The sequence below is a fragment of the Pinus tabuliformis genome, chromosome 6 (genome assembly GCF_031772625.1).
Source record: "Pinus tabuliformis cultivar Carrire ecotype Pingquan chromosome 6, CPIR1, whole genome shotgun sequence".
NCBI lineage: Eukaryota > Viridiplantae > Streptophyta > Pinopsida > Pinales > Pinaceae > Pinus > Pinus tabuliformis.
The window spans coordinates 2,072,508,979-2,072,526,283 of NC_142292.1; the positions used below are offsets into that span (position 1 = coordinate 2,072,508,979).

Consider the following 17,305-nt stretch of genomic DNA (forward strand, 5'->3'; position numbering starts at 1 on the left):
GCCAAGAAGATATTTTTCTCATACAACAAGATTCGTTCTTGAATATTGAAAAGTCTTGCAGTTGAGATCTCTTCATCTTCTCACCTTGTATCTTACAGGAGGCTACTTGAATACAGAAGTTTCAAAGATAAACCAAGCAAGCCTGACCCACAACCTGAACCTGTTACCTGAGCCTATAGCTAGAGACGGCTCTACCCAGATTCAAAGTTGTAGCCAGAGACACAGAAGCCCTTGAGCATGCCTTTGGTTGGTAGTTGTGAAAATTCATAGATCTAACAATCTCAGGAATCCTACTGCAACCAACTGAATCTACTTCCCCTAGATTGTAAATTACATTACAAACTTATTTCAAATTTCTTTATGAAATATTGAAGTAAATCACTGAAGCAGCCTACACCAAATTAAAGATGATTCTGAAACATAGAAACTGAGCAAGGAAATATAAACACAGGACACTGTTATTTTTAGACAAGTGTCCCCGAAAAACCCAATGCGGAAAAACCAGTGCAACAGCTATGAGGGTTTTATTATTATTAAGCAGTGGCAAATTTTGAATAGATCTTTGAATACCTCACAGGGTTATTCAGTTACAAAGAGAAATATTGGCGGAAAGAATTGTGAGGTTACCTCACACTATCACTAGAAAACCTGGCTGATCCAGCCCCAGACTGATTGCCTCCCCGACTTTTCTGGCTGCCTCTGCGCAGTGTTTGCATCAGCCCAGCGTCAAGCTCTCTGGGGACTGCGTCACTTCTCTGGTTGGTCAATTTGTTGCTTAGGAGATTCGATTTCTGCCTCCCAGTCTCACACCCCAACTCTCGGCTTCTGAAATTCGAATTCCTCTGCATATTTTGGACTCCTCACTGGCTTTTGCGCTGCCTTTGCGTGGCTCTGTGTCAGCCCCTCTGGCTCAACGCTGCCACTACCGGATTACTCTCTGCCTGTCTCTGTTGATGATTCTCCGGCTGAGAAAATCACTCTCTCTCTGGAATCTATTCCCACCCCTCTGCTGCAAGAAATCTCCTCAATCGAATTTTCCTCCTGAAAACTTCTCACTTCAAAAAATCGATTTCTTGATCTCTCTTGGTGTATTTCCAAATGACCCTCAAGCCACTTCTAATATCTTCTTGTTGGACAACCAACGGCCTAGATTAACTCATAATCAAAGGCTCAGATCATTTTGACTTGATCTTTGTCTTTATCTAGAAGGTTCATCCACAATTAGATTAATACCCATTAATATTTTAATTTTCCTAAATTTAGACTTAGGAACTCCATTGAAAATATTAATTATTTTATTACAATCGTCTCTGGGTGGAATTTCCCAAAACGGTTTCTGGGTTTTTTGGAATGCATGTGCCCAAGCCTCCCTGCAAAATTTGAGGCTTAGAGCACATTCGTTGCTACCTCAAATCAATAGTGGTCTTCCTTAAACCACCACAGGTTGAGACCTCCCTTTTCAGGTTGAGGTTCTCCCTTTTTTTCGCAGGTTGAAGACCTCCCTTTTTCCAAGTTGAAGGTCTTCTTCTTCAAAGCATTAAGGAGCACTTCCTCTAGCAGAAGACTTCAACATCTTACCAGATGTGGAAGAGTTCCAAGAATCGCACGAAGCGTTCTAGGTTGAGACCCAAAGGTCTCCTTTTTTTACAAAAATTGGGAGCACTTCCTCTAGCAGAAGACTTCAACTTCTAGCCAAACTTGGAAGAGTTCTAGGTACTGCACTATGCATTCCTATGTTGGTGGTCATCCTTAAACCACCACTGGTTAAGACCTCGAGTTCTCTCACCTTATATCTTCATTTGTGAGAGCACATTCAACTTATTGTTGTCATGCGATATTGTATTTTTGTATTATAGCTCTCTTCTTGGACTCATATATACCCCTTTGGATTAAGGAGGGAATGTTGGACACCTAATCCACTAAGGGTTGGTGTGGAATGTGAATAGTCAATGGAGTCCAAGAGACCACTTGGAATATGGAAACCAAGGGTCATTAGAATGTATTATAAATGTATATCATTTGTATAGTAAATGCAACTCACATTTTATCCTATCTGTTGTCCACATTCCGTTTGTGTTTAACAAAGGAGATGTGACTTGCTCTAGTTAAGCATAGTCTCAGTGGCAGCAACAAAGGATCAAACACTGTGAAGGAGGAGGAGAATGTAATCCTTGCATCAAAGAATAAGGTAAAGAAGGTCTCAGTCAGGGACAAGGCTCGCAGGGAGGTGAGAAGAAGAAGAAGGATCTGTTGAAGGTTAAGTGATTCAAGTGTGGTGAGTTTGGTCACTACAATACTCAGTGTCCTCAAAGGAAGAAGGACAAGAAGGAGATGCAAGGGCAGGCAGCAGCTTCAACAAAGATAGATCAGTTGTCCTCCAGGTTGGAGGAAGACTTCGCTTTGTATGCAACTATACCTCTAGGAGAGAGGTGGGGAGACATTGAGCTCTGAATTCCAGAGTTGCACAGAGTTGGGCAGGATATCTTGAGGGTAGGATCGGACAAGTACTTCCTCTAGGATATATAGCCTTGCTACAAGGGCCCACAGTGTTCAGTAGCAATTAAACAAGTGTCAGATGGTGCAGTCAGTCCTTGAGGAACAATTGTTGTACTAGTTGCAGTCAGAGATGCTGAGGAGCACAGTGCAGTTGCAGTGCAGACAGACTCAGTGGACAATGTAGAGACTGGTAGTAGTTAGCAACTCAGGAGACAATTGCAAGCCATAGATACAGTTGATTCAGTATTTAGGATTTCAGTTGCAGTAGTTGCAGTAGCAACAGTGTGAGATCAGTTATAGCGCAGATGCAGAGTTGGGGGCAGTACAGTGGTACAGTAGATGCAGGGTGATTTAGCTACAGAGTAGCAGACACATCAGAGTTGTGCAATAGATGGTGGGTAGTGGCAATAGTCATAGTTGTCAGTGATCAACAACGTGTATGGAGGATGCTATGGGAGAGAACACCTTCCTCGCTAAGAGGGAGTGTTAATTTTTGTAGCATCGGATGGTGTTCTAGTCTCAAACTTTGTGGAGAGGCTAAAACACATGAGATCTCCAGAACCCATAAATCAGTTTTGGAAAGTCCACCTACAGACAGTTCAATTAAATTAATTGATTGATAATTAAAAAAAATGCCCAAGTCTAACTTAGGGAAATCGATTAATTAATGGGAATTAATTGAGAAAGGTGAGAATTCTCTAGAAACAACTCACATGGATCGACTTAATCATGGTCGTTGGTGATCCAATTGGAGATTATAAGAGGAGGTCAACGGGGTTAGAGAAGAACACACATGAAGAGCGAGTTCCTTAGTAGATCAAGTTATCCAGCAGCAACAAGGAAGAAGAGTTTGAGCCATAAGGGGCATGGGAGTAAGAGGGAGCAGAGACAGCATATCCGGAGGAGATTTCTAGCTCCAGAGAGTCAACAGCAGGAGGTCGAGTTATTCCTTAGGAGGCTGCCCAAGGACTGCGCAAGCAGCTTCATAGAGGCAACTCGATTTTGCTGGAGAGGAGATCGATTCAGCTTCCAGAAACCGGGAAAGTTTTCAGAGGGTCGGAGAATCGCTTCTAGAGTCAGGAGCAGGCAAAACGACTTGATCAGAGGCAAGTTTTAGGAGTGCAAGAAATTGGTTGCGCAAAGGCAATGCAGAGGCCTGCGCAGAGGTTCTAGAACAGTTAGTTTTTGAAGCTAAGTTGTGCCGAGATTGCTTGAGGAGAGAGAAAATTCTCTCTAATAATTTTGGCCAAATTATCTTGTTGTGGATTGTCAGTTTCGGCATCCAGATTTTGTACTCAGATTTGTTGTTGTTATAATAATAAAACTCTCATCTGTTGCACTGGTTTTCCCACATTGGGTTTTTCCAATGACATTTGTCCAAAAATAACTGTCAATTTTATTGTGTGTAGTATATGTTTCTCAGTTTCCAATATTTTATTTTCCGCAATGTTTTATTTGTGAAGAAATTGCAGTATGAATTATTCGTTATTTTGCTGTAAACAAAATAAATTGAATAACAAATTTATCAGTTAGAAGAATAATTTCCAGTTGTTGCATTTCAAGCAAATTTTCACAGTTGTTGAAATTAAGGAAATGAGTCGCTAAGATTTGGGAAATTAGTTGCTATGATTTGGGAGATTAGTTGTTAGCATTGAGGAGATTAGTTATCTCTCTCAAAGAATAAAATAGGACAAGATGAGAAAAGTTGGTACACACAATTTGAACACCAAGAAGACTCAAGAGATCAAGAGAGATCAGTTGTGCAGATTCAAAGCACAAGAGAGAAGCCAAGGTAAAAAACAGGCAAAAGAAAGCAGATTCTTAGTTGTCCAGTAGGCAGATTCATCTCAGTAAGTGCAGATTTGATTTGTGTATATTGTACAGATGTTAGTTTGACAGCTTGTGAAGGTTTCCCTGTAAGCTTGGAATACTTGACGAAAAGCTGATTTCTGGGTGTAATTATAAGTGTATCGTGTTTATGCCTCTGTTGTTCGTTTTTAGCTATACATGTGATTGTTGCATGTTCAGAAATATTTATTTCTGTGATTAAATAAGTTTGGATCGCATTTATTTAAACAGATAAATATAGGACAACAATCATCTAGGGCTTTAAAATTTTCAGGCAGGCCCAAAAGGCCTAGTGTTTCAGAATAAATCTATTATGCTACCAAGATGTAGTGCATTTATAGAAGGACAAACCAAGTTCTGCATCAGTGGTAGATGGGCTTAATTTTTTGTTGTCAATGACTTCAATGGAACTAATGAGTTAGTGGATGATTAAATGGTTGATGACTTGATATCAACAATGTTTGATACAAGTTTGTCAGTTTGTTACATGATACGTTGAGAAGTCAGTGGGATGTGGAGTTGAGAATCATAGTTTATTGTTAATCAGTAGCATTACTCACAGGCAAGCCATGGGCATCTTCTACAACTTGTTGGTCCAGATAAGTTGGTTACGTTTTGGGACAACAGCTGTGTTTATCATTACCATTAAGGGAGGTTATTAAAATATATGCTATGATGACCATATCATGTACTTGGGAGGTTTAGAGTTAGGAGTACTTTAGGTTTTAATAAAGTCATGAAATAATATACACTAGCATAAAGTTAAGTTGTCATAATATTAAAGTCATCACTAATTAAATGTTAGGAATGTGAAACAAACATCCACTCTCAATGAGACTATGGTAAAGACTCTTTAGAAAATATATGGTTCAGTTCAAACCATTCTCTTTTCCAATTTGTTGTTGTGTGAATCTGCAATTGTGTGTGCAAATCCCGATAAAGACTTATCCATAGCAAAAGAAGTTATTTTCTTCAACTTATTGGTCCTGTTCTCTATGCCAACTACCAAACCCTAATCTTTCTCCTTGTTCATAAGTGTGGCAGTGCATATGTCATGATTTGCTCGTTCCAATCCTTTACTAAGCTAACGTACATCTTCAAAGACCCAATTTAGACTTCACTTTTGTGTTTCATACTCACTGTTTGAAGAGGGCTCTGCTCAAATAGTACCCAAGCATTATTCCAGGTTGAAATTTATTAAGACGATACATATCCATTAAAATGTTCAGCACCTGGGAGAGAGGATTTCATCTTTGTCAAAGGACAAACATTGTCCATCGAAAACATTAAGATTATTCAATTTTGATATAGTTTGCATGACGGATTTGTATATAATCAGCATTTTATTCTGAAATTTCTTACAAAAGTTTTATTTCAGCAAATAATATACTTAACAAAGTTTTTCTCTACAATATCATTCATGGCATCAATTAATGTTACAATAAGCATAATATTAGGTAGCATTAGTTCAAATGGTGTCATCTATTTAAAATGAAATTTTAGAACTAGAGATGAAGAATTGAGTGATACCCAGTCAACCAAGCTCTCATTGCCAACAGGCTGAGATGTATCAAAAGGTCTTCTCCCCGTCACAAGTTCCAACAATAGTACCCCAAAGGAGTATACATCAGACCTTTCAGTGAGTTTCCCACTTGATACATCTTCTGGGGCCAAATACCTGAACATTGAAACCCATGTTGAGAAATTTCAAACTGCTCCCCTGACTAGAAACTGGAGCAAGTTTAGGTTAAATATTTCAAAGAGAGCATACCAAGAAAACACTACGTAAATAACCTACCCAAATTTTCCCACGACACGTGTTGTCCCATGGGTATATGTATCATGTGCTAATTTTGCAAGCCCAAAATCTGAAACCTGTCAAATCAAGGGTGTGACACATAAGATACTGGTCTATAATTCAAAAAACTTAGTTTATGATTTTACTATCTTGGGACGTGGTCAACATCATCAAAGATTTACTACCCGTGCTTCAAAATTGTTATCCAGCAGAATGTTGGATGACTTGATGTCCTGGTGAATTATTCGAGGATGGCCTGGGAAAGTAAAATGAAGAAAAACTAAGTAATGTAAAGAAACATCTTAGCAGTGAAAAATAATATAACGTAGAATACAGCAATTACTTACAATCTTCATGCAGATAAGCCAATCCCCGAGCAGATCCTATAGCAATCTTGCTTCTCGTTGCCCAATCCATTACAGGTCTTCCTTTTCCTAAAGAGGTTAAAACACAAGAAAGAGAATAAAATAATATGTATATCAAATGCCAGGCATCAATAGGAGGACGTTGGGTCAGTACCAATGAAGTCATCCCTACCATGGAGATGTTGTTCAAGGCTCCCATTCGGAACATATTCATAAATAAGAAGTCGCCGACTATCAGTAATGCAATATCCAACAAGAGAAACCAGATTCCGATGATGGACCCTACCAATGATCTCCACTTCAGCTTGAAACTCAAGTTCCCCTTGTCCACCTCCCACTTTGAGTTGTTTTACTGCAACCACTTGTCCATCTGGTAGCTGCCCTCTGTATACCCAACCAAAACCACCTTCTGCTAATTGATTTTCAGTAGAGAACCCATTTGTTGCTATTGCCAATTGTTCATAGCTGAAAACGAATTTCAAATTGCCCCACCCATACCTCGATGAGGCATTCATGATCTGTGGGACACCAAGTGTGCCTTCCGCAATAGAATTGATGTAACCCTCATAGCCATTTTGATAATCTCTAACTGGAGTTTGGGGTGGTTGGGACGGTCTGCTTGAAGATTGACCTGTAAAGGACAAAAGTCATTCATTGGCCAGCTCAGTTAGCTATTTAGACTGGGTCCATAGATGCATATATATTATATACATATAGAAGAAATCAACTCAATAAGATTGGAATAGCCTTCTGAATCCAAAACCTTGTGCATAAAATATATCACATGTGTCCATGTTATTCAAACTTGTAAGGAATATTTTAGATTGCCTACATCTCTTGATTATGCATATCATGACCATGCACAGAATTATTTAAGACAAAATTACTCTACTGAACGTACCAAAATGAGCACCAGAAATACGAGAATCAATAATTAGAATTAAAGTTTTTTAGAACTAGCTGTTAAAAGCATTGAAAAGATACCTGCTTTATAAGAGGAGCTTCCGGAAAAAAGCCAAAAGTAATTATCTCCATGGTGAATTCTCCTCTTCCTCTTTATGGACCAGATTATGAAACCAATCACAGAAAAAATTATTATACCAGCAACCGCTAGTGCAAAGATTGCAGGGCCAGAACGAATGCCACCAGGGGGCTTATCTGATTTTGGTGTAGATTTCACTGAAGGCTCCGCTGGTGGAGAAGACAATCCTGAAGAGGGTTTTGAGGATGGAAACAAAGGCTTTGGGGGTGGTATAAAAGGTCTGGCAAAGGGAATATGATGAGGTGTTTGAACTGGGGAATCAGGGATAGATGAAGCAGATGGGCGTGGATGCCTAAAAATGGTAGATGGAGTAGGAGGTTTCGACGAAGCATGAGGTCTCGGAACAGCTGGGAGAGGGGATGTAATCTGCACATGGGGAAGGGGAGATGGTGCTTTTACAGGGGTAGGCGGGACGATGCTAGGTGGAACTGATAGAGAAGGGACTGGTGGTGGTGGTAATGAAGAATGTGAAGGGCCAATTATGGGAGGCCGTGAAGAGGAGGGTTGGGAAATAGGTGAAGGGGAGGACGGGTTGCGAGAAGGGGGTGAAGTGGAAGATATTGGTGCAACTGCAAGAGGGGAGGCAGAAGAAATGGGTGTAACAGAAGGTGGTATTGCAATATTGGGCGTACCTGAAGATGATGACTTTGAAGGCAAAGAAGATGATGACTCTGAAGGCAAAGGAGATGTCGATGGACGAGAATGTGATTTCAGAGAAGCAGAAGTTGATGGTGGTCGTGGATCTGTTTGATTTATCTCTATGTGGGTGGGTGGTGAATGGGACTGTGATCCATGTACATGATTCCTAAGCCTTGGAGATGAGGCAGTATATGGAGATGGAAAGGGGGCTGGGGCGCTGGAATGCATTCTGTATTGTTGTGTTACTATCTTGCAATACAATTTTCAGATACTGAATGATATTTTATTTGATGGAAATTTGCTGGACAGGAAGACATAATATTACAGCATACCAGAACTTGTTTGTGCAGATAGAGTATCTGTAAATTCTGTGTGCTTGAGTCGCATTGCAGACTGTGTTGTGCCGTCGTGAGAACTATCATACTTGGCGTATGTACCAAAAAATTCATCATTGTACTATACTGTTGGTTCCTGAAAAGCACCAACCGAGCAACATGCGCACTGAAGCAAAAACCTGATGCCTGAATGCAATGGCAACTGACAGAAGAAGTTGGTGGTGCCATAGTTGTAGTAGTTGGGGGAGCACAATCTAAAGTAAAAGTCACTTCCTTCTTGTAAAAGTGAAAGCATTTTCTGAGCCATTTTCTCAACCTTCTTTGGCTTCAATTCAAAAAAGGAAAAACTAAGGCCATTAATGCTCCTTTGCTAAATTATAGGACTTGGAAATTGTTTGACCTGTGCAGAGAGAGGCCATGTAGATTCTTCCACCGTCATCTACCATTCATGAGTCGCACTAATTGATCCAAAGTACATGGTCCTCAATCCAAAAAGGATGCGTTGTTCCCTTTGATCTCCAATTTTTCCACCTAAAGGTTTGCTTTGACCATGCTGTAACTATTTAATGATAAACATCATGACAGGAGAATCAAAAGGAGCATTTGGTGCACTGCGTGGAATTCGTTTTACTTTAAGCGAACATTATTTTATAATTCTCATCATGACACGAGCATCACATAAAGAATTAGTAAACCAAGTAATTCGTATTACATGAGGTGAACATTAATATAATTAGAAATTGAACAGTGATTAAATGAGAAAGTTAGTGTCACTATATGAGAATGTGAGATTAAGATGTCTAATTCATTTACTTCGTTGTTTAATTTTATATAATAATATGGATAAAAAATAGGTATAAAATTTTTGTTATTAAAATGGTAGATTTGAGTTGTTAAATTTATAAAAATTGAGTGTTTAGAAAATCTTTTCAAGGTTTCAAATTTGTTTCTACATTAAAAAAAGCATTTCAAGTAACAAAAAATAGTGATTTCACAAAAAATTTATATCATATGATTACAAAGACATAGAACAATTAGATTTCACCATAGTTATCTAGTTTTTTTAACATTTGTCGATGAGTGAATTATGACATAGTAATGAGATTACACCAAAACAATTATAGAGATTGAACCACTTATTCATGAAACAAAAGAGCGAAGAATAATTAATCATGTTGCTTTAATTTATCACTAAGTTTAATGAAGTATTGGTCCAAGGGGTTAGATCTAGTGGTGGAAAGCAAGGAGTTTTTCACCATTGGGCAAGGTTCAATCCACATGAAGGCTTCCTTGGAGCCATGTGGGCACCTTGAGATAGTGGTTTAACGTGTGGTTGCACCTAGAGAGACCATAGTAAATAGTTTTGTGAACCGTGCGCACATAAGTGGATCAAATCTCTCTCCCCCCCTCCCCCATGTCCTCTTTTTTGTCAAAGGATCTTAGCTTGAGAGATTTGGTGAACAATTTGTTTTCCTAGCTACGTGGATTTTAGTCTTTGAAGACATGTCATAATTGGCCCCCTTCTGGCATTTATGAAATAGTTGTATCTAGTGTAACAGTGGCAGTTGATCTTTCGAAGTTATTGATTCTCACAAAGTTCTCATTCCAATTTAAAAAAATGAGTTTAAAGAAATATTAAACCATTTATTACGATTTCATTCTCGTTATGGTCTATCATATCAAAAAGGATGAGGTATGGGACAAGCTTAAGAGGACTTTAAGGACCATGTGAATCCTAAGGACATGAAAGGGGCTTATTCAATCCCCTACTTATGTGGGATTCCCTACATTGGAGAAACTAGACGCTCCATTAATCTGAGGATTCAAGAGCATGCAGCAGACATCAAGCATAATCATTCTCGCTCCTCAATTATTGTTGAACATGCGGAGAAAACAAAGCACCATGTCTGCATTGAAGATTCCATAGTCATTGCAAGGATTGATAATTTCCACCCTTTGAAGTTGAGAGAGACCATTGAAATTGAGAAGCAGGACAAAAATCTCAATAGAGATGTTGGTTGGAAATTGAGCAATAGTTTGGTTCCTACGTTTTCTTTGTGATTTTTATTAATTACTTTTTATTTATTTATTTATTTAGTATAAATATTATTTTATATATGTTAAATTAATATAAACAATTGTGTTCCCTTCTTTTAACCTATAATTTAATAATTTATAAATTAAGAATTTAGTTAATTAATTAATTAATTAATTATATATATATATTAATAATTTCTTACCTATTGAAGAAAATGTTATAATTTATTATATAGTAGTTAATATTATTTTTAATTAAAATTTATTTAATAATAATTAATAATTAATTTGAAAATCTATTAACTTAATAATTTCTCTTACATTGATTAAATTAGTTATAATTTCTTGACTAAAAGCTAGTCGTTATTGTTAAAATATTATTACTATTCTAACGGCTAAATCTTATACTTGATGCATCTTACTGTAATTTAATCTTATTGATAGATTGGTTTTTTCACCTTGGTCCTGAAGATGAACCTCATTAGTAGGTTTGAAACATTGACCATCAAACATTGTTGATGTGATTTATGTGATAGCTAACTACAAAAATAAATATAGATCACAAAAGCCTGAGATCAAATAGAATAAAGACCCCCTAACCTTGACAACTAAGTAAAAGAATATTCATGTTATCCAATATAACCCCTCACCTTGAAGTATAATATTATTTCTCAAAAAACTAAATAGAGGTGTCCATGCATCCATTACTCTAAGATCATAGTTGGAGTCTTTGGTTGAATAAATAAGGTCATAGGAATGAGGTAAGAGGGAACCTGAGAAACTCATGCAAGCAATAATTGCCCCAAACTTTGATAGGATTTCACTTGCATATACAAGAATGCATGTTGATGGCTAGGGAGAGTGCAGAAATAGTTGTTGAAGCATTAAGAGAAGATTTCAGGCACTTCAACTTCCCTTGGGGGACCTCACTTGACAAGCCTGTGAAAATGTAAAGTAAATATGACTATAATATCTCATGTTTAAATCCCCTGAATGCTTACATGTGCCCACGTGTTGGGGGACGACGTGGACCACCTAAGGGTTATAACAGTAGTGGTCGCGATCGACCATGTGTCACACAAGTACAAGAATGACGCAATTGTTGATTCCTCTAGTTAATTTAAAAAAAGAGTCCAGGCACCTCTAATGCATAGCTTGGGTTTATTTTATTGGAACAATGTTTAACAATGACTTCCACAATGAGTTCGTAAATGAAGTTGGTTTGTTTTCATGCTCATTAGTTGTTCAAAAATAGGATCAACCCTCTATATGCTTGAGGTTCATATTAACTTTGTAGAATGTATCTTTCACCCATTCAAATGACACAAGTTGAAGTTTTCTAGTAACTATGCAAGGCACATGGAACATGGTTATGGTTCAAACTTTTTATAAATGGTAGTGATGAAACATGTTATTTGTTGTGTGGTTTTCCAACTTTCTTTGTTAAAGGACTTTGTTGTTGTGTTGTAGTCATTATTTTATTCATAGGTAGTAAGTTGTGGCATCCTCTCAATTGCCAAATTTAAGTTATAGTTAACCAATAATGTGACTCAAATTCATTGTGATTTTTAATGTTGTATTCTACCTACCACACCTTAATTCTAATGTGATAAGATTAACTTATACCAAGGTTGTAACCTTAATTTATTTCAAGATTCAAAGAAATGTTCTACTTACCACACCTTAATGAAGATTTAATATGGTTGTTTTACATTGACGTTATAACCCTATTATAATATACTAAAATTTAGAATATATTTTACTTACCACACCTTATTAATAATTATTTCACTTATTACAATAATATGATGTTGATGTCAATATTTATAAAGGTGCTTTATTCACATTTAATATAATATAGTATTAATATAAGAAAGAAAGAAAATGTTTTAACATCCACGAGGCTGATGTTAATATTTATAAATGTGTTTTACTGACATTTATTTATTTATTTTGAACTAGGTTGAGCCTAGGCCAAGACCAGCCCCAATGTTGGATGAAAGAACAATATGTCGACCACCAAGATTTAGTGAAGCTTGATTGAACTTGAATGCCTTTTTGGATAGTTTAATTTCCCCCAAAAATAACTCTCATTCTCAACCCCTTCCCTTAAAAATTAAACTTATAACATTTTACTAATATTTACTTATAATTAAATTATTAGTAACATTTTTCATTTTTGAAATACTCCCAACTTAACTAAATATTTTAAGTAATATAATTTTTATTATTGTTTTATTCCACCATGCCCATGTTACCCTCATAAATAACCAAAGATGTATGTGGATCCCACTTTGTTCTCTGAAAAGCTTATAAATTAAAGCCTTTAGATAAAGCTGAGTAATTAAATACAAATCTACATCAAGTGTTAGAGAGGCTCAAGTGTGTCTGACACGAAGGAAAGAATTAGGGAAGGAAGCCTAATCTTTTTAATTGGAATGACATATAACCTCTTTCTTTGGATAAAATTTGTCATACACGCATGGCATTAAAAACAACTTGGATTCTTAGAAATTAAGTTTAAGATAGAAGATTACTAAGGTTTAAATTTCTAAAATTCCAGTTTAAACTGGAAGATTTGTTTTCCCTTTCAAAGGATAAGAAAGTCAGGTATTGGCATTTAAGATATGCTTCCCAAGGTAACGTATTCGCTACGTTAACTACTGATTTAATTATTTTTTAAATCGATTATTTAATTTTAAATAAAGTAGAGCAATTATATAAGTATAATTACACTATTATTAATTAATTGTATTTTCAAGTTATTACAATTAATATTTTATGTAATAATAAGTGTAATTAAATTTGTCATATTAATGTTAATTTAGTATGTAAGTGTTTATCTTTTCCAATAATTATAAGATAATTGTTATCAATATCATATACAAAGTGTATAAGTCATATTCAATGTGAAGGGACTTTTCCCAAAAATTTTAATTATATGTCAACTTGATGTGAAAGGATTTCACAAATTTTAGGCACAATCATTGAAGTGGAGAGAAACAACTTGCTCAACATTATTAACAAAATGTTGTAAGCATGAAGCACATACACATTGATCCAAAAGTCAAAAAGCTCATCAACTTGATGTGAAAGGACTTTATAAAATTCATGTATAGCTGTAAAATGTAACAACGATTGAAATGGAGAGAAATAATTTACTCAACCCTATGAACAAAAATGTCTTGAGCATGAAGCATGTACACATTCATTTAAAAGTCAAGATATTAAATGCATCATGTAAATGTTTATTGACATGCGCTATAGATTCTCTTCCAATGCTTACTCATACTCACTAACATTATGACAGCGTTGGCTCTTTCATTATTGAAGTATTATCAATCCCACAACAAGAACCAAATCCATTATTCATTCATTTACTTGTATGTTCACATAAAGAGTGCATATCATACAATGTGGATAAGTGAGACACTAAGGTATTTTGTGCCACATCATTCCAACTAACCAATTACCTATTAATACTATAAATAAAAGGAAAGCAACAATTACTGTGGCTATCCCAAATTGAAGTGACTTATCATAACTCCATAAGTAGAAAAGATAACATTTCATCACTATGACTTATTCATTCTCATATGTTGATAAGTGAGTTCAAGTGCTCAAAGCATTAGGTTCTTATCTTTACTTATCATTGTATGCCATGTACATTCAACATGGTTATATAAACATGCCCAATGACTTGTTGTAACAGTGTGAAAGAGTCTAGCTTTGGCTATTTAAAATGTCTCATTCTTTTAAAATAAAGGTGACAATTTGCATTGTCACCAATTTTGACCTCTAGATTGTATTGGACCAAATTGCAACTAGGAGGATATCATGATGGGAGTCAAGTTATATAAATGACCCTATGCAAAAATTATCTAAATATTTTGTATGAATTTTTAGTTGGGAGCCCAAGACCAATGTATCTTGTACGAACTTCTAGTTAGGAGCTCAAGATCAAGGCCCAACTAGTGACTGTATTGGCATGTATTTTCATAAATATGTTTTCAATATACCATGAACTAAACTTGTCATGTTATTCTCAAGATTTGTAAATAACATTTCAAAAATTAATATAGCAGTCCAAGGTTGGTTTTGAGAAATCACAAGAAGGGTCATGAGTCCACTAAAATGGAAAAGGGGGTCCAAGGGTTGGATAAAATTACATAAGTATCTTAACATTTATATTTTCACCATGTACCTAATTAGAAAGTTGAAACCCCAACCACTAATAACTGAATGCAATGGTTTTGTAACTAAAAATGAGTCTTTTAAAAAATTTCAGATTTTCACAAATTTCACTCATTTGTTTTAATTCATCTACATTATAAGACCTCTTTGTAACCACATACAATACCAGTTTGTAGCAAGGATTAAGAATGATATTTAACATCATTGTGGTAGCAGGATAAACCAATTTATTTAAGGTACTCTATATTCGAATGTGGACCAAAGGCATCATGATTTAAAATGATCAGACGCAGAAAACAGAGGATCATTACTCTCTGGAGGTCACCCTAGTGTTCATCCTTCCTGAGGTGTTGGCATTGCTTCATTTTGTTAATTCTTGGATTATAGTTTTTTAGAGAAACAAATTGCAGACTTTTTCATGTTATCACATGGTGGTTTTAATCTAAAATATTTTTTGGGCGAGGTCTTCGAGAGGGAATGTTCAATAAGATCTTGCATACTCTGTGTTTTGGTTAATACTTTGGCTACAAGTTTCCTTTATCAACCTTTTGCAAATCAAGCCTATGGTGTCTTGAATAAAGGAAACGCTAAGAAACTATCACATGGCATACAAGTTGTACAAGTTTTTCAAAAACTCTAATCGATTTTCCATAGGTGTGTTATCAGCATAGTTACTTCATTTATTAATGGCCTTGCCTCATTTCATGGAGGCGTGAAACATGGAATAAGTGATTTTGTAGCATTGATTCACATTTTCCAAAGGACATTAAGGTAGTTTCGCCTTTTGTTAAGAATAATCTCTCTTGTTAATTGATCTAGTCAAGTAGTTAGTTATTAATACAAGTCATTTTTAAGAAGATATTTTTAGACACAGTCACTCCAGATATTTTTAGAAAATTCAGGTAAATCTGAGATATATCTAGAAGCGGATAATCTTAGACGATCCTGGAAAATTCTTGATCCATGTAAAATCCATTCAACAATGAGAAGGGTGTCCAATGCCCCAAGTGTGTTTCCCATCAATTTCATTCCCTCCTTATATGTCTATAAATATTTTCACTTTTGCATGACATGGTAAAATGAAGAGAGTGGTGATTACTTTGTAAGGATGTTTGATCACAACCACAATTGATAGAGAAAACCTTATTGCAACCTTGAATCAGGAGCTAACTACAGAAGAATTTCTCATAAGGTTAAAAGCCTCGAGGGTGAGCTTAAAAATGCTTAGCTTAAAGGGACTAAAAAAAGCTCCAATAAGCATCTCTTTGAGTTAGAACAAAGTTACAACTGGGAGTAGGCTACCAAAGCCTTTGTGGAGGATGGAGAATGTAGTGGAACCTGTGTAGGAGCTTAAAAGGAGGTTCAAGAGGTTACAAGGACCTAATAAATTGGAATGGTTGGAATATTTATGCATTTCAACATAGTTATAGAGCAATGACAACTAGTCCGTTAATAAAAGACGGAGATTTATATTTTATAAGCTCATACAAGAATTGTTACATCACTTAATTATTTCAATTTGTTGATTTAAAGGTTATTTTGGAAACAATTTACTAACAAGGGTCAATAGTTATCCCCCAAGAAAGTATGAAGTGTAGCATGAAGATAGAACAAAAGTTTGAGTCTGATATTTATTGTTGCTCGTTGGTGATAAATATTAAATTTCATAAAAAATATGACTTGCAGGGGTTTTTAGTTGTTGTAGTTATTGGTTTTAAATAAGGATTTCAGTTGTTTCTTGCATGCATTGAAATTTGTTTAAATGTTTCCAATACACTTTCCTCTTTACCAACAAGGTTAAAGATTGCCACCCTCAATACTCCTCTTGACAATTTTATCCTTGGTACCAATGAATACCTATGATATTCCCCTTTGGTATCTAGGATTCGATTTCCTACCATTCACTTACATTTTATGTGTCTATATGTTTGGATAAAGGTCCTCATTGAAAGGATTTGGGTCTAATGATCCAGTTCAAGTTGACTAGTATATGTGGCATGCACTATCACTCCAACATTTATTAAATACAAACATAAAGATACGACATTTGAGGGTGTTTGAGGGAGTTGTTCTAAACTCATTTGGAGTAGTTATTAGTTTAATAATTTGAAGTATTACCCTCTAGCCAAAGAGCCAGTTTGAGGCTTAAAGCGGGAAGGATATTATCCTTTATAGGGTGTCTCAGCAATGTTCTCTTTCATAGAATAGTCTTAAGGATACAACAAATGGGTGGTTAGTGGGGCAATACATCTTCAGTGGTTATGAGGGAATGAGGGCTAGACTTGAGGAGTGTAAGAGACTCCATATCTGCATAACAATTTAAACCTTATGGATATTCAAGTTATCTCTTTTCTCAATGCATTAATTCAATGTGACCTTTCAATTCTAGTTATCTCTTCATCCATTTGATTGAAAATGTGTTTTAGTGTCATGCACCAAAGTTCTCATTGATGGGTGAAATCATCCATTGTAACTTACTAGACTATGGAGAGCTAAAGAGGAGAAGGTTGTGAGCTTGCAAAAGGATATGGAACGTTGTAGAGAAGCATAT

The 17,305-nt window shown here is 35.9% G+C and overlaps 1 protein-coding gene across 1 annotated transcript in view; it reads right to left on the reverse strand.

Moving 5' to 3' along the window:
* LOC149267539 (proline-rich receptor-like protein kinase PERK10) overlaps nucleotides 1–9,107 on the reverse strand; it is an 83,786-nt gene extending 74,679 nt beyond the window's left edge. Inside the window, exons 1-6 of the mRNA XM_089433336.1 lie at nucleotides 7,492–9,107; nucleotides 6,680–7,138; nucleotides 6,490–6,576; nucleotides 6,328–6,398; nucleotides 6,143–6,219; nucleotides 5,875–6,022 (exon numbers count right to left, since the gene is read on the reverse strand). Of these exons, the coding sequence (XP_089289462.1) occupies nucleotides 5,875–6,022; nucleotides 6,143–6,219; nucleotides 6,328–6,398; nucleotides 6,490–6,576; nucleotides 6,680–7,138; nucleotides 7,492–8,416 (1,767 nt within the window). The 5' untranslated portion in view covers nucleotides 8,417–9,107. The remainder of the gene's footprint in view (nucleotides 1–5,874; nucleotides 6,023–6,142; nucleotides 6,220–6,327; nucleotides 6,399–6,489; nucleotides 6,577–6,679; nucleotides 7,139–7,491) is intronic.
* Nucleotides 9,108–17,305: the final 8,198 nt, after the last annotated feature.